The following is an 18,720-nucleotide window of genomic DNA, read 5'->3' as shown; positions in this document are numbered from 1 at the left end:
CTCTTAGCAACTTTCAGGTATACAATATAGTACTATTGTTATCAAGTCCAAGCTCGTTCTGCTCGCCACATGACAGGCTGATACATTGGGAGACAAGTTGTTGGAACAAGAAATAACGACTTTATTCGGAAAAGCCAGCAGACTGAGAAGATGGCAAACTAATGTCTCAAAGAAACATCTTCCCCCAGTCAGAATTTAGGCTTTTTTAATATAAGAAAGGGGACGGGAGGGGGTGTGGTTGGTTGTTGCAAACTTCTTGGTGCAGAAATCCTTGTTCTTGTAGCTGTTCATGTAGGTCAGGTCATGGTCAGGTCACGATGTTCCTGTAAACCTCCAACAAAGTAAATGTTATTCTCTGTTCTGCACTTTTTTTTTTTTTTTTGCGGTATGCGGGCCTCTCACTGTTGTGGCCTCTCCCGTTGCGGAGCACAGGCTCCGGTCGCGCAGGCTCAGCGGCCATGGCTCACGGGCCCAGCCGCTCCGCGGCATGTGGGATCTTCCCGGACCGGGCCATGAACCTGTGTCCCCTGAATCGGCAGGCGGACTCTCAACCACTGCGCCACCAGGGAAGCCCCCCCTTATTTTTTGATGAGAAAACTGAGATGAAGAGAGATGTAGGAACCTGTGTAAAGTCACAGAGCTTGAGAATCCAAAATGTGGATATTGCTTTGAAAAATACTTGCACATTTGAAAGAACAGCAAGGACACATCTCTCTTTTCCTCCCCAAATGCATACCGGCATGAACCTGTGTCCCCTGCATCAGCAGGCGGACTCTCAACCACTGAACCACCAGGGAAGCCCTGTTCTGCACTTTTTAATCTAAAAGTGTAATACTTTTAAAGGTCATAGCCTTGAGAATAGGCTATCCTGTATATTGCAAGCTATAGGCAGCATTCTTTTGCAAAAGAGACAGAGCCAACAAGACTAAACACAGGTGACAGAGCACAAAGGTTAAAGTAAGGTTAAAATAAAAAGAACAGGTCTAGTGTTGAGTCAGATTTGTTTTTCCCTATTACATTATTAATTATGATCACCATGCTGTACATACTCTGAACTTATTCATCTTATAAACAGGAACTTTGTACCCTTTCACCAACATCTCCTCATTTTCCCCATCTCCCATCCCGTCTCTGTTTCTATGAATTTCTATGAATTTGGCTTTTTAGATTCCACATATAAGTGATATCATATAGTATTTGTCTTTCTCTGTCTGACTTATTTCACTTAGCATAATGCCCTCAAGTTTTATGCATGTTGCTGCAAGTGGCAGGAGTTCTTTCTTTCTCATGGCTGAATTATATATATATATATGTATATATATATATATATCGATCGATAGATATAGATATAGGTATATATATAATAATATATAGATATAGATATAGATATACCGTCTTTATCCATTCATCTATTTCCAGACACTTAGGTTGCTGTTTCCATGTCTTGGCTATTGTGAACAATGCTGCAAAGAACATGGGAGTGTAAATATCTCTTTGAGATCCTCTTTTTATTTCCTTTGGATAAATACACAAAAGTGGGATTGCTGTATCATATGGTAGTTTTATTTTTAATTTTTTGAGGAACCTCTATACTGTTTTCCTTAAAAGTCATACCAATTTCCATACAAACTAACAGTGCACAAATATTCCCTTTTCGTTACATCCTTGCCAACACTTGTTATCCATTGTCTTTTTAATGATAGAAATTATAACAGTGTGAAGTTATATCTCATTGTGGTTTTGATTTGCATTTTCCTGATGATTAGTGATGTTGAGTGCTTTTTCATGTATCTCTTGGCCATTTGTCTGTCTTCTTTGAAAAAAATTTCCATTCAGAGTGGACTGGCCAATATGACAGAGTAGGAAGACCCTGAGCTCACCTCCTCCCAGATGAGCACACCAAAATTACAACTATTTATAGAGCAACTATTGATGAGAGAAACTGGAAGGCCAGCAGAAAAGATCTTCTACAACAAAAGATACAAAGAAGGAACCACAATGAGATGGATAGTAGGGGCAGAGTTATGATCTACTTAAGACTCATACTCCTGGGTGGGCGACCCCAAAATGGGAAGACACTTACAATTGCAGAGGTTCTCCCCAAGGAGTGAGGGGTCCAGGCCCCACATTGGGGTCTCCAGCACAGGGAACCTGCTCTAGGAAGACAAATACCCAGAAAGTTTGGCTTTGGAGGCCAGTGGGGCTTAGTTTTCAGAGAGCCATACAACTGTAGGAAACAGAGACTCCATTCCTAAAGGGTGCACACAAAATCTCACATGCTCTAGGACCCAGGGCAGAAGCAGTAATTTGAAAGAAGCCTGGGCAGACCCATCTGCTGATCTTAGAGAACGTCCTGGAGAGGCAGGAGGCAACTGGAGCTCACTCTGGGGACATAGACATTGGTGGCAGCCAATTTGGGGAGCTCATTCTATCATGTGGACATTGGTGCTGGCAAATGCCATTTTCAGACCCTCCCTCTAGTTTATTAGCTCCAAGGGCCCAGCCCCGCCCACCAGCCTGTCACCACCAGTGTTGGGATTCCTCAGACCAAGCAACTAGCAGGCAGGAGACACAGCCCCATCCACTAGCAGGCCTGCTGCCTGAAGTCTCCCTGAGCTGACCACCACTCCTGGACTGTGCCCTGTCCACCAGAGGGCCCAGGACCTGTCCCCACACAACAGTGTGCTTGCACTAGCCCCAGAACCCCCAGGGCCCTATAGCCAGAGACCCTGGGACCCATCTCCACCCACCAATGGGCCAGCACTAGCCCCAGGACCAGCCTCACCAACCAACCTCAGGGCCCCTGGGCGTTAGCCCCACCGACCAGTGTGCAGGTACAAGTCCCAGGACTCCTGGGCCCTGGCTCTGCACACCAGCAGGCCAATGCCAGCTCTGGGACATTTTGGGTCCCTCAGCCAGCTGGCCCAGGATCCGGCCCCACCCACCCACCAGTGGGGCTGACACCAGCATTGGGACACACTGGACCCCACAGCCAGCCCTGTTAGGAATTGGCCCTGCCCACCAGCGGGATCTGAGATTTCTAGGGAACTGCAGCCAGAGACCTGAAAACAGATCTACCCACCAGTGAGCTGGCTGGAGCCTCCAGATACCCTTGTCCCTGGCTGTGCCTACCAGCAGGCCAACACCAGCCCTGGGACCTCCCCCCATCCTAAGCCCTGCCCACCAGCCTGCTGAAACCAGCTCTGAGACACTTTGGACCACTCAGCTGTCCAACATCAGATTTGGGAAATACCAGACCCCCACAGCCAACCATGACAGGAACAGGAACCAGCTATGCCCACCAGCATGCTGACACTAGATCTGGGACCACCAGTCATGCAACTACCCACTCCAGAACCCAGCTCTGCCTATCAGTGGGTCACCAGCACCAGCGCTGGGACACCTGGGGGCCCTTCAGCCAGAAGCCTTATGACCCAGCACTGCTTACCAGTGGCCACCAGCTTCAGCATAATGCAAGGTTTGGCAACCAATTGGACTGGGAACTAACCACACCTACCAGACCACTCATAGTAGACAGCCTACCACAACAGAAACCACACAATTCAAATAGGGGTCACCCCTAGAGCATATAGCTCTGGTGACCAGAGGAGAGTGCACTGCTGGGACACACAGTACATTTCCTACAAAAGACTACTGCTCCAAGGTTGGGAAACATAACCAACTTACCACATACATAGAGTGAAAACAGCAAATTAGGCAAAATGAGGCAACAGAGGAATATGTTCCAAATGAAGGAACAAGAAAAAAAAACTCAGAAGAAGAACTAAGTGAAGTGGAGATATGTAATCTACCTGATAAAAACTTCAAGGTAATGATCATGAAGATGTTCAAAGGACTTGGGAGAAGATTGGATGAACAGATTGAGAAGTTAAACATTTTAAACAAAGAGTTAGAAAACATAAAGAAGAACCAAACAGAGATGAAGAATACAATAACTGAAATGATAAAAGAATCAACTAGAAAGAATCAACAGTAGATTAGATAATACAGAGAAACAGATGAGTGAGGTGGAAGACAGAGTCATAGAAATCACTGAAGCTGAATGGAAAAAAGATAAAGAATAAAAAGAAATGAAGACAGTTTAAGAGACCTCTGAGACAACATCAAGTTTACTAACATTTACATTGCGGGGTCCTAGAAGGGGAAGAGAGAGAGAGAAAGGGGCAGAGAACATATTTGAAGATACAATAGCTGAAAAATTCCCTAACCTGTGAAAGGAGACAGACATCCAGGTCCAGAAAGTACAGAGAGTCCCCAAAAAATCAACCCAAAGAGGACAAACCAAGACACATTGTAATTAACGTGGCAAAAATGAAAGATAAAGAGAGATAAAAGCAGCGAGGGAAAAGCAACAAGTTATGTACCAGGGAACTCCCATAAGGCTATCAGTTAAATTTTCAGCAGAAATTCTGCAGGTCAGAAGGGAGTAGTATGATATATTTAAAATGATGAAAGGGAAAAATCTATAATCAAGAATGCTCTACCTGGCAAGAATTCCATTCAGATTCAATGGAAAGATTAAAAGTTTTACAGACGAGCAAAAACTAACAGAGTTCAGCACCACCAAACCAGACTTACAAGAAATGTTAAAGGGACTTCTCTAAGCAAAAAAGAAAAGGCACCAACTAGGAAAATGAAAAGTGTGAAAGGTAAAATCTCATTGTAAAGGGAAATACACAGTAAAGGTAGTAAGTCAACCATGTATAAAGCTAATAGTTAGGTTAAAAGACAAAAGTAGTAAAATCATTTATACCTGCAATAAGTAGTTAAGGATATACAAAACAAAAAGATGTAAAATACAGTGCCAAAGACAATAAACATGGGGGGAGTAAAAATGAAAGGTTGTTAAGATGTATTTGAAATTAAGAGATCAATAACTTAAAATAATCATGTAGATAGATAAATAGATATGGATATAGATATAGATAAATAGATAGGAAGATAGCTATGTATAAACCTCATGGTAACCACAAACTAAATATCTATAATAGATACACACACAGGGCTTCTCTAGTGGCACAGTGGCTGGGAATCCACCTACCAATGCAGGGGACATGGGTTCGGGCCCTGGTCTGGGAAGATCCCACATGCCACGGAGCAACAAAGCCTGCAAGCCACAACTACTGAAGTCCAGGTGCCTAGAGCTCATGCTCCACAACAAAGAGAAGCCACCGTGATGAGAAGCCTGTGCACTGCAACAAAGAGTAGCCCACTCGCCGCAACTAGAGAAAGCCCGCGTGCAGCAACGAAGACCCAACACAGCCAAAAATAAAATAAATTAATTTAAAAAAATAGATACACACACAGATAAAAGAAAGGAATCCAAACTTAGCACTAAAGATAGTCATCAAATCACCAGGGAAGAGAACAAAGGAGACAAAAGGAACAAAAAAGGAACTACCAAAACAATGAACAAAATGACAATAAGTACATACTTATCAATAATTACTTCAAATGTAAATGGATTAGATGCTCCAATCAGAAGACATAGAGTGGCTGAATAGATATAAAAACAAGACCCATATATATGCTTCCTACAAAAGACTCACTTCACATCTAAAGAAACACACAGACTGAAAGTGAGTTGCTGGAAAAAGGTATTCCATGAAAATGGAAATCAAAAGAAAGCTGGGGTAGCAATACTTATACCAGACAAAATAGACTTTAGCACAAAGACTATAATGAGAGACAAATAAGGATATTACATAATGATCAAGGGATCAATTCAATAAGAAGATATAACAATTGTAAACATATATGCACCAAACATAGGAGCACCTAAATACATAAAGCAAATATTAAGAAACATAAAGGGAGAAATTGACCATAATACAATAATAGTAAGGGATGTTAGCACCTCACTTACATCAGTGGACAGATAATCCAGATGGAAAATCAGTAAGGAAGCACTGGCTTTAAATGACATATTAGACCATGTTGTTTAGTAGTTATATGTAGAACATTCCATCCAAAAGCAACAGAATACACATTCTTTTCAAGTGCTATGGAACATTCTCCAGGATAGATCACATGCTGGGCCACAAAACAAGTCTCAATAAATTTAAGAAAATTGAAATCATATCCAGCATCTTTTGTGACTACAAAGCTATGAGACTAGAAATCAACTATAAGAAAAAAAAAGGGGACTTCTCTGGTGGCGCAGTGGCTAAGAATCTGCCGGCCAACGCAGGGGACATGGGTTCAATCCCTGGTCTGGGAGGATCCCACATGCTGCAGAGCAACTAAACCCATGCACCACAGTTACTGAGCCTGCTCTCTAGAGCCCACAAGCCACAATTACTGAGCCTGCATGCCACAACTACTGAAGCCCACGTGCCTAGAGCCTGTGCTCCGCAACAGGAGAAGCCACTGCAATGAGAAGGCTGTGCACTGCAATGAAGAGTAGCCCCTGCTGGCCGCAACTAGAGAAAGATCGCGCACAACAATGAAGACCCAGCACAGCCAAAAATAAATAAATTAATTTATTTAAAAAAAGAAAAGAAAAACACAAAGATGTGGAGGCTAAACACTATGCTACAACCAATGAGTCACTGAGGAAACCAAATAGGAAATAAAAAAATACCTGGAGACAAATGAAAATGAAAACGCAATGTTTCAAAATCTATGGGATGCAGCAAAAGCAGTTCTAAGGGGGAAGTTTACAGTGATACAAGCTTACCGAAGGAAACAAGAAACATTTCAGATAAATAACCTAACCTTACACCTAAAGGAAATAGAAAGAGAAGAACAAATAAAACCTAATGTTAGTAGCAGGAAAGAAATCATAAAGATCAGAGCAGAATTAAAAGAAACAGAGACTAAAAAAAAAAAAAAATAGAAAAGGTTAATGAACCAGACAAAGATATCACAAAAAAAAGAAAATTACAGGTCAATATCACTGATGAACATACATTCAAAAATCTTCAACAAAATATTAGCAACCCAAATTAAACAATACATTAAAAAGATCATATCATGATCCAGTGAGATTTATCCCAGGGATGCAAGGATGGTTCACTATCTGCAATGTTAATGTGATATACCACATTAACTATTTGAAAATAAAAATCGTGTATCATCTCAATAGGTGCATAAAAAGCTTTTGACAAAATTCAACTTGAATTTATGATAAAAACTCTCAACAAAGTGAGTAGAGAGGGGACATACCTCAACATAATAAAGGCCATACATTGAGCATGATGTTAGCCCACAGCTAACATCATGCTCAATGGTGAAAAGTTGAAAGCATTTCCTCTAAGATCAGGAACAAGACTAGGCGGCCCCTCTCACTACTTTTATCCAACATAGTATTGGAAGTCTTAGCCATAGCAATCAGTGTTTGCAGATGACATGATACTATACATAGAACATTCTTAAGACAGTACCAACAAACTACTAGAGCTCATCGATAAATTTGGTAAAGTTGCAGGATAGAAATTAATATACAGAAATCTGTTGTGTTTCTATACACTAACAACAAACTATCAGAAAGGAAAATTAAGAAAGCAGTCTCTTTTACAATTGCATCACAAAGAATAAAATACTTAGGAATAAATCTAACTAAGGTAGCAAAAGACCTGCACTCAAAAAACTGTAATACACTGGTGAAAGAAATTGAAGACAACACAAACTGATAAAAAGATATATCATATTCATGGATTGGAATACTTAAGAATGCTAAAATGACTGTACTACCCAAGGCAATCTACAGATTCAATGTAATACCTATCAAAATACCAACAGCATTTTTCACAGAAGTAGAAATAATTCTAAAATTTGTATGGAAACATAAAGGACCCCAAATAGCCAAAACAATCTTGAGAAAGAAGAACAAAGCTGGAGATTTCATGCTCCCGGATTTTAAACTATACTACAAAGCTGCAGTCATCAAAACCATATGGTACTGGCACAAAAGCAAACACACAGATCAATGGAACTGAATAGAGAGCCCAGAAATGAGCCCAAAGTTATATGGGCAATTAACCTACAATTGAGGATGAAAGAATATACAATGGGTAAATGACATCCTCTTTAATAAATGGTTTTGGGAAAACTGGACAGCTACATGCAAAAGAATCAAACTGGACTACTCTCTCATACCATGAACAAAAATAAATCCAAAATGGATTAAAGACTTAAATGTAAGACCTGAAACCATAAAACGTCTAGAAGAAAAAACATAGGCGGTACTCCCTTTGACAGCTTACTAATATTTTTTTGATATGTCACTTCAGGCAAGGGACTCAAAGACAAAAAAAAAAAAAAAAAAGAAAATAACAAATGGGACTAAAAAGCTTTTGCACAGCAAAGAAAACTATCAAAAAAACCGAAAGGCCACCTACTGAATGGGAGAAGATATTTGCAAAAGGTATACTAAATAAGGGGTTAATATCCAAAATATACAAGAAACTCATATAAGTCAACATCAAAAGAACAAACAATGTGCAGAGGATCTGAATAGACATTTTTCCAAAGAAGATATGCAGATGGCACGGCCAACAGGCACATGAAAATATGGTGAACATCACTAGTCATCAAGGAAATCCAAATCAAAACCACATATGAAATATCACTTCACACTTGTCAGAATGGCTATTATCAAAAAGACAAGAAATAACATGTGTTGGCAATGATGTGGAGAAAAGAGAACCATTGTACACTCTGGTGGGAATGTAAATTGGTACAGCCACTGTGCGAAACAGTATGGAGATTCCCCCCAAAATCAAAAAATAGCAATTTCACTCCTGGATATTTATCTGAAGAAAACAAAAACAGTGATTAGAAAGTTATATGCACACCTATGTTCATTGCAGCATTATTTACAATAGCCAAGATGTGGCAGAAACCCATGTGCCCATGAATGGATAAAGAAGATGTGGTATATATATATATATATATATGAATAATAAAAGACATACACATATATATAATAAACACACACATATATATAATAAAATAGAATGAAATCTTGCTATTTGTGACAACATGGATGGACCTAGAGTATTATGCTAAGTGACATAGGTCAGACAAAGACAAATACTGTATGATTTTACTTATATGTGGAATCTGAAAAGTAATACAAATGAACAAACATAAAAAAACAGAAACAGACTCATAGATACAGAGAAGAAACATGTTGCTGCCAGAGGGGTGGGGTATGGGGTGGGAAAGAAATAGGTGAGGGAGATTAAGAGATACAAACTTCCAGCTGCAAAATAAATGAGTCACAGGTATAAAATGTACAGTGTGGGGAATATAGCCAATAATTTTAGTATGTTTTTATAATAACATAGTGCAACTAGACTTACTGTTGTGATCATTTTGAAAAGTATAAAAACACCAAATCACTATGTTGTTAAACAGGAACTAACATAGTATTGTAAATCAATTATACTTCAAAACCAACCAACCAAACTCATATTAAAGGGGATCAGATATGCGGTTACCAGAAGCAGGGGATAGGGGGAGGGGGAATTGGATGAAGGTTGTCAAATAGTACAAACTTCCAGTTATAAGATAAACAAGTAAAAGATATGTAATGTAAAACATAATAAATGTAATTAACATTGCTGTATGTTATATATGAAAGTTGTTAAGAGAGTAAATCCAAGAGTTCTCATCATAAGAAAAAAGTTTTTTAAAAAAATTTCTTTAATTTTGTATCTATATGGTATGATGGATATTCACTAATCTTACTGTGGTAATCATTTCATGATTAATGTAAGTTAAATCATTATGCTGTACACCTTCAACTTATACAGTGTTGTATGTCCATTATATCTCAATAAAACTGGAAGAAAAAATGTCTATTTAGATCTGCCCATTTTTCAATTGGTTTTTTTATTGTTTGTTTTGTTTTGTTATTGAGTTGTATGAGTTCTTTATTTTGGATATTAATCCCTTATCAGATATATGATTTGCAAATACTTTCTACCATTTGGTATGTTACCTTTTCATTTCAATGATAGTTTTGTTTTTGTTTTTGTTCTGCTTTTTTTTTTTTTTCTGGTCAGAGGCTTTTTAGTTTGATGTAGTCCCACTAGTTTATTTTTGCTTGTTTTGCTTGCACTTTTGGCATCACATCCAAAAAAAAATTGTTATGAAGACCAATTACTCTGTGTTTTATTCTAGTAGTTTTACAGTTTCTAGTCTTACCTTTAGGTCTTTAATAAATCTTGTGTCAATTTTTGTGTCTGATGTAAGATAAGGGTCCAATTTCATTCTTCTGCATTTGGTTATCCAGTTTGAAAGGAGAGATTTTTATTTGGAAAGACTCAAGCATATGTTTACTGATCAAGGTAAAGAAAAGAAGGAACGTCTGGAGCTGTAGGAGGGAAGGTAAATAGTTGTGGGAACTTCTCCCAGAGGAGAAGTTGACTTCAGCAGGTGACAGTGATCCCCCCCATTTCTCTTACACAGGAGATGAGGAGGAGTTGGATGAAAAGATGGTGAACAGTAAGGAAGTTGAAGTTTTCATAATGAATGGTGGTCATTTCAGTGAAGTGGGAGGCAAATGCCTTTTCTAAGAGCAAGAAGGATAGAAGCAGGTCTAGGATTTTAAGTAGAGAGGAAAGGATTGTAAATGGGTGCTGTGAGCAGAAATAGAAGTCAAAGGACGGTTGAACAGCCTTGAGGGTCCAAATGATACTGAGCAACACAAATGTGCTGTGGTGTTAGTTATCATGGTCACAACATTTTGTCCCCATGACAGTAGAAGGGGGAGGAACTGGCAGTGTTGGTATGATGAAGACCAAGATGTTAAAGGAAGCTAAAGATCTAGAAATGGTTTAGTCAAATTGGTGGCTCATGGAAGTATGGAAACATGGGGTGAGTAGCTTCTAACATTTATTCTGCCAAGCCCTGCGCTGGGTCCCTTACATTAAGTATTCTTAATACTTACAAATGCCTAAGGTAGATATTATAAACTCCATTTTATACCTGAGAAAACTGTAGCTTACAGAAGCCATAACTTACTCAAACTCACCTGCTGATTAATGGAGAAGCCAGGGATCAAACTCAGATCTCTCTGAATTGGAAGCCTGGATAGAAGAAAATTCAAGATAGAAGGGGAAAATGCCAACAGATTTTATAAAAATCAGAAATGAAGACAAAGATTAGAGTAATGTGTAGGCCCCATGGAAATTAGGCAGAGGAAGAGGTGGATGGAAAGGGGGGCACAGAGAGGAATTTCAGAGCTTGTAGTCTTGCCGATAGAGCAATGTTAATAGAATGTAAAGGAAAAAATGAGGCTGCGAATGCATTGCCTATGTGGCATGAGGAACATGGTTGGCATAGTTGGGATCCATGAAGTCAAGGTATTAGGTGGGTTATCCATGTTGATGTTGAAGTGCCTCAGGATGATGGCAGAGAATGAGGTGGATAGGGAATCTGTGAGCCAAGTGGTTAAATTTCTGAGGAACATGACCACAGCTCAACCTGGTGCCCTACTTCATCAGGAGGGTTGAGAAATTAGGGGGTCAGAAGAACAGTTTAAATGTGGCAGTGCAGAGTATTGAGAGGCTGTAAATCTACTGAGGCAGGAGACAAAAAAAGGTTCATTTAAAGTGAATAAGGGGAAAGAGGTAGTTCTTTGAAGAGGGCTTCAAAGTGATTTGGAAGGGGTCTGAGAAATGATACAATCCATTATACTAATGTGGAAGCAGATGCAGAGAGGCAGAATGATTTGCTTAAGTTCACACAATAAATGTGTGGCAATGGAGGGGGTGGGTGGGACAGTATGGTTGAATGGTCAGGAAATAGAGCTTGGAATGAGATTGACTTGAGTTTGAATATCGGTGTGATCACTTACACTGTGAGGCTTGAGGTATTACCTAATCTCTCAGCTTTCTCATGTGTAAAATGAGATATATAATATCTATAGCAAAGGATTGTTGTAAGGACTTAATGATGAATATGAAGTGCTTACTTTCTGTATTGTGCTTGGCACCAGAAAGTGCCCAATACATTTTAACTACTAAACTGGAACTGAACTAAAGGGCCCCAACTCTTAGTCCAGTACTTTTCTGGTCATTCCACACTGACCTGACATTCTATTTAGAGGACATTCATGTTAGGCCATCTTCATTGGAGTTTCCTACACTAGTCACTCCAAACTCACACACCCTTGCTGGTAAGAACTCATGTGAGATCTCTGGCCTTTGAGGGGGATAAAAAAACCCCTGCTGACAGTGGCAGAAGCTAGTTTAACCACTACTATACATTTCTGGTCTACATACCCGTCTTCCTGTGATGTACAAAAAGCTTTTTGCTGAGTGAGACGCTAAAATTGGTGATTGAAGGGACCTTCTCTCATATATTTCAAGAGGTCTTTAGAAACATGGAAGGCTCCATACTCTCCCTACCTCTCCTACGTCTGTCTGAAATTGTTTAAGCATGAGTAATGAAACAAGGTCAGGACAGCCAGAGATTATCTAGAAACAGACAGGTTTAGCCACTTGTTCAGTTTCTCGCAAACCAGGACTTGTAACCCATTCTCCTCACTACTGGTTTATTTTTAAAATGTGTTTTTAATTAATAACTACAATTTTTTTTAAAAAAAGCAGTACATACATGAGGGAAAGAATTCCAAAAGTGCATACATAAGTAAAAATTATCTTCCTCCTACTTCAGGTCCCTTCCTCCCAATGTCTCTCCTGGCTTCCACTACTGTTGACAGTTCCTTGGATATCCTTTCAGAAATATTCTATCTGTGTTGTATTTTATGTATATATAAGCATATATATGAATTTTTAAAAATATATTTATTTATTTGGCTGCCCTGGGTCTTAGTTGTGGCACTTGGGATCTTCATTGTGGCATGTGGGATCCTTAGTTGTGGCATGCGGGCTCTTAGTTGAGGCATGCGGGATCTAGTTCCCTGACCAGGGATCGAACCCGGGCCCCCTGCATTGGGAGTGTGGAGTCTTAACCTCTGGACCACCAGGGAAGTCCCATGATTTTTTAATTGAGGCATAAATGGCATACAACATTAGTAATTTCTGGTGTACAACATAATGATTTGATATTTCTATATGTTGTGAAATAAGTGTAGCTAACATCCATCACCATATGTAGTTACAGAACTTTTTTTTTTCTTGTGGTGAGAATTTTTAAGATCTAGTCATTTAGCTACTTTCAATTATGTGATACAGTATTCTTTTTGTTTTTTTTCAACAAATATATCTGTTCAGTTTTTTTTTTTTTTTTTTTTTTCGGTACGCGGGCCTCTCACTGTTGTGGCCTCTCCTGTTGTGGAGCACAGGTTCCGGACGTGCAGGCTCAGCGGCCATGGCTCACGGGCCTAGCCGCTCCGCGGCATGTGGGATCTTCCCGGACCGGGGCACGAAACCGCATCCCCTGCATCGGCAGGCAGACTCTCAACCACTGAGCCACCAGGGAAGCCCACTGTTCAGTTTTTTATTCAACCAAACAAAAAGATTCTACAATCAATCCCACTTGCATTTTTTTCCTTGAAATATAGTTGATTTACAACGTTGTGTTAATTACTGCTGTAAAGCATATATACATTTAAAAAAATAAATTTATTTATTTATTTATGGCTGTGTTGGGTACTTGTTGCTGTGCGTGGACTTCCTCTAGTTGCCGCGAGTGGGGGCCATTCTTCGTTGGGGTGCGCGGGCCTCTCACTGTTGTGGCCTCTCCTGCTGCGGAGCATGGGCCCCAGGCGTGCAGGCTTCAGTAGTTGTGGCACGTGGGCTCAGCAGTTGTGGCTCGTGGGCTCTAGAGTGGAGGCTCAGTAGCTGTGGCACACGGGCTCAGCTGCTCCGTGGCATGTGGGATCCTCTCGGGCCAGGGCTCGAACCCATGTCTCCTGCATTGGCAGGCAGACTGCCAACCACTGCGCCACCAAGGAAGCTCCTACATTCTTCTGTAAAATATTCTTTTCCATTATGGTTTATCATAGGATATTGAATATAGTCCTCTGTGCTATACAGTATGACCTTGTTGTTTATCTCCTTTTCTCTTTTTCCTGAAGTATAGTTGATGTACAATATTATATAAGTTTCAGGTGTACAACAAAGTGATTCACAATTTTTAAAGGTTATATCCCATTTATAGTTATTATAAAATATTGGTTATATTCCCTGTGCTGTACAATATATCCTTGTATAGGATGAATATCCTTATTCATTTTTTATATATAGTAGTTTGTACCTCTTAATCCCCTCCCCCATCTTGCCCCTCCCCACTTCCCTCTCCCAACTTGTAACCACTAGTTTGTTCTCTATATCTGTGAGTCTGTTTCTTTTTTTTGTATTCACTAGTTATTTTATTTTTTTAGATTCCACATATAAGTGATATCATACAATATTTGTCTTTCTCTGTCTGACGTATTTCACTTAGCATAATAGCCTCCAGGTCCATCATCCATGCTGTTGCTAATGGCAACATTTCATCCTTTTTTATGGCTGAGTAGTATTCCATTGTGTGTGTGTGTGTGTGTGTGTGTGTGTGTGTGTGTGTGTGTGTGTATACCACATCTTCTTTATCCATTCATCTGCTGATGGACACTTAGGTTGCTTGAATATTTTTTTTTTAAATGAAAATATGCTGTATATACTGTTTCATGCATTTTTTTTTCTGCTCCAAACCTTGGAGTAATACCCAACATCCTCCTTCCCCATACCTAGTAAATCATGCCAATTCTGCTTTTACAATGCTTTTCCTACTTGTCCATTCTTTTTCATTCTCATTGCCACTTCCCTGGTTTAGGCCTTAACATTTTCTATAGCATTTTCCTGTCTCCAAATTTTCTATTTCTGTCCACCTTGCACACTTGCTTTAGATCAAGTTTCCTAAGGCCAAGATTTGGTTTGTGTCACTACTCTTCTTAAAAACCTTCAGTGGATTCCCAGTCATTGTGTTATATTTTAAAACTCAAGCAGTGGTCAATAAATATGATTTAAAAATTCTAATCTGGTGAATTTATGAAATGCAGATGCCTGGATAAGAATGTCCATATGTAGGAACTTTGGTCTGTATTAAAAAAGGATCCAGGGTGCTTTTGATGCAGTTGGTTGTTGGACCAGTGGAGCCATTAGAATAAAGTACAAATTTCTCTTCCCGGTATTCCTTTTCCAAGATGCTTTTCCAGCCCCATCTCTTGCTACTACTTCTCTACACACCAGTGCAAATGAAGTTTTTGTTGACTTTCTGGGTGCTCATCACACCTTCCAATCACATCTTTTAAAAATGTTCAGGCCTAGTCTCTCAATGAATCCTTCGCAGCCAGAAATGATCACTGTGCTCGATTCTCTGAACTGGCTTACAGGTACATTATGCCTTATCTCTTAGTTTCGGGTTTCTTAGTTTTGAGCTTTTCCTCCCTGTTAACTTGTAAGATCGCTGTCCGCAGAAACCTAGTTAGCCCTTTCTTAATATTCGGGCTTATAGAGGCTTTTGTACTTTGAGGCAAGGGTCTTAAGAATTTGTAGGTTTAGTGCCATTGCCGGACTTAATCTCCGTTGCATATGAAGTCGTTAACTGTTCCTGCCTTTATAGTGGAGTTTTTAACACGTGTTTGCGGATTCAGTGAATAACATGTGGAACCCCACGTCCCAGAGAACTACAATCCCAGCGGGCATTGCGCGGAACGTCTGCGGACGTGGTGACGCTAGGGGGCGTGCCGCATCTGAGGGAGGGGTCGTCCTGCGGGTAGCAGGAGGCTCAGGAGGATCTGGAGACTGGGGTGAGAGAGAGGAGAGAGAGAGAGCGAGAGAGAGCGAGAGAGAGGGAGAGAGAGAGGGAGAGAGAGAGAGCACGAGCGAGCGAAAGGTGAGCCGAGCTGAAGGAGGGCACGCGCTGCCGGGCACCCCCAGTCTATGGAGCGGGGTAAGATGGCGGAGGCGGAGAGCCTGGAGACAGCGGCGGAGCACGAGCGGATCCTCCGAGAGATCGAGAGCACCGACACGGCCTGCATCGGGCCCACGCTCAGGTACCCTGGGTACCGGGGCCACAGATGGGCGGGCACGGGCGGGACCCGGGGGCAGGCTCCCTCGGGGCTGTGCGCCCGACCGGCCACCCGCAGGGCCAGCGCCGGCCCCTCCCTTCGGAGAGCCAGGCGAGCGACCTCCACCCTCGGTGAGGCGGGTCCCCCTCCGCAGTCCCGCCGTGGGGTCCCTTCCCGACCGTCGGCTCCGAGGCTCCTCCTGCCTCCCTCGGGGCTGGGGCAGCCGTCGTTCTCCCTCCGAGGCTAGACCGGCGCGGGCAGCGGGAGCGCCCCCGGCAGGTGGTGGCTTTTAGCAGAGCTTTCCCCTGAGGACATCACCCTTCTGCCTCCGACTCAAACCCCGTCCTTCCCTAGACCCAAGTCCTGCTCTTCAGGCAAAACAGAATTCACCCCATGGTCTGTTGCTCGGAAATTAAACTCTTGCCTCAGAATCACAACCACTTCTCAGAATCGAGTTCTTGAAAATCCTAGGCCTGGAAGGAGGGAAGTTTCCTTCAACCTGTCCTGTGAGCGGGTGCTCGCTGAGCCCTGTCAGGAGGACGACCTCCCCAAATGTGCAGCCTCCTGGTAGTTATCACCGAAGAGACGTTATCTCCCCTCCGTTCCCTGTGATCATTACTTTGCCCACACACCCCCATTTTATTTGGAGTTGTCAAAACAAGCCGCCACCCACCTCAACTTATTTAACAAAACTTAGGTACCACTTACTATGTAAAGTGCAAGACATTTATTAAGCGATTTACAAGTATAACTTATTCAAACCGCACAACAGCCCTATTAGGAAGGTACTATTATTGCCCTCATTTTACAAATGAAGCACAGAGAGGTTAAGTGACTTGCCCAAGGTCACAGAGAAAATAAAGTAGGAGAGTCGTGATTCCTGCTCACGCATTCTGGAGTCTGCATTCTTAATCTCTGTTTTTCTGCCTCAGTTGGGGATCACCATCTACCAGTACTTTATGTTAATTGCTCACCAAGCGCAATTTCAAACTACCTTTTTCTTTCCCCTCAGTTTATTAGTGCCCTAGAACTAGCTTATCGTCGTCCTTCCTGTGGCACCTTCTGATCTCCATGCAACCAACAGAGAGGATTATCTTACCCACCTTGTACTGTCTTGGGTCGCTGTTCCTCCCTTCAAAAAAGTTATTACTCACTGCTTGTTTTTTCATGGGGAGAGTTGCCTCATGAAAGTGTTTGAAGGAGAGGCAGGCTGGAGACTAGACTCCTCATTTCCACCTGCACAGCTTCCTTCTCCAGGGCATATTGTTAGCTCATTTCTACCAGTGCCATCCCTGGACATGGGACATGACCATCCTTAGTAGTTTGCTTTTTGTCCCTTACTGCATTATGATCATGACCGTCATGCTCCTCACTTTTCACATTTTCTTGAGTTCTTAGGGATGAATGACCCTCATTTCATTATCTTTTCTTTTATAAAAACTAAGGACTACTTACTGGTATTCTATGTGCATTATTAATGGTTATTAATATTTGGTTTTCATGAAACAAAATGTTATTAGAGTTACTGAGGATGCTGTTTCAGTATTCTACTATGATATTTGGCTGCTGAGCTATATAGTTGGCAGCCAAGCAAAGCTCCTGCTGGAACAGTTGGGATTACCAGAGTTTTTAGGAAGGATTCTTCATCAGAACACCATCAATGTTGTCTTGAGTTGGTTGCGGTTTTTAATTGCTGTCGTTCTTGGTTTATAGGATAAATGACTTAATTTAGTGTTATCAATTTAGTTTGTTGTGATTTATTATGTTAGCTCTCCACTGAATAGTAATGCATATTTGTTCAACTGAATTTTGGCCTGTAATTTTCCATTATCTTGTCTGAAGAGTATACATATTATGTTTAAAATATGTTACCCATTCTCCCGCAGATTTGCCTCATTGTTGTCACTGAGTTGTTTTTTCACTGGAAAGTCAGGTTTTGTTGGGGTAGATGGATTAGGGATCTTTTGTCCTAAGGGGACATGGTAAAAAAAAAAAAAGTTTTGAAAACCGCTGCACTATCCTACTACTTTTAGTTGCTTTTCCTGACTCCCTTTTATCATTATTAGGGGCTTTTCATTTTTGGCTTCATCTGGTCTTTGGTGGATAACCCTAAATGTTACTATCGGACCCAAGATTCAATCACTAGAACATCCTATAATACAAGTAGTATCCACTGTCTTTGTCTTTAGTCTGGCTTGTTCTTCCCATATTCACAGGGGATGATATCATCTTTCTTCCTTATTCCATTCAGAGGCAGCAGCATGCACAGACTTGATGTTTCACATCTCATGCTTTACCCTGGGTGCACTTCCATAATCATTATCTCCTGGTTTTCCACCACAGTTATTAAACAGGTTTGATAAAGGCAGTAGGCTCTCTTCCCTAACTTTACTCTTAACTGTAAATCTCAAACTCTATCCCTCTTCATAGTCTTTCCTGTTTCTTCTGAGGTAGCATTTTTAAGGCACCGGGTTCGTAGCTGTTCCTGAGAAAGATTTTGTAAATGAAGAGGAACTAGATAATAATAATTTGTGGTACCAAATTATTCTTCCAGTTTTATCCCTTTTTGTTTGAGGAGCCACAGTGACTTGACTATACAACTAACCTTATTTAAGCTTGAACAGTAAATGCAATGTTAGTAGGTTCCCATGTATCATAAGCAGTGCCTTTCCTTACTTACTGTAATTCTGAAAGTCCCAAGCGTATCCATGCTTATAGAGGCTGTTGCC

At 41.0% G+C, this 18,720-nt stretch overlaps 1 protein-coding gene across 10 annotated transcripts in view; it reads left to right on the top strand.

Annotated features, from left to right (window-relative positions):
- The first annotated feature begins 15,680 nt into the window (after positions 1-15,680).
- The window catches only part of EXOC6B (exocyst complex component 6B), a 735,227-nt gene continuing 732,187 nt past the window's right edge, over positions 15,681-18,720 (top strand). For 4 of the 10 annotated variants that reach the window (XM_055089243.1, XM_024133527.3, XM_055089241.1 and 1 more), the window contains exon 1: positions 15,681-15,976. In XM_055089243.1, coding sequence (XP_054945218.1) covers positions 15,864-15,976 — 113 coding nt within the window. In that variant the 5' untranslated portion in view covers positions 15,681-15,863. The remainder of the gene's footprint in view (positions 15,977-18,720) is intronic. The other 6 variants (XM_055089245.1, XM_028496527.2, XM_028496530.2 and 3 more) reach the window with 2 other exon arrangements.

Source organism: Physeter macrocephalus, chromosome 12, assembly GCF_002837175.3.
Source record: "Physeter macrocephalus isolate SW-GA chromosome 12, ASM283717v5, whole genome shotgun sequence".
NCBI lineage: Eukaryota > Metazoa > Chordata > Mammalia > Artiodactyla > Physeteridae > Physeter > Physeter macrocephalus.
Note: the sequence above shows the minus strand (reverse complement) of the source record. Positions and strands in the feature narration are given on the sequence as shown.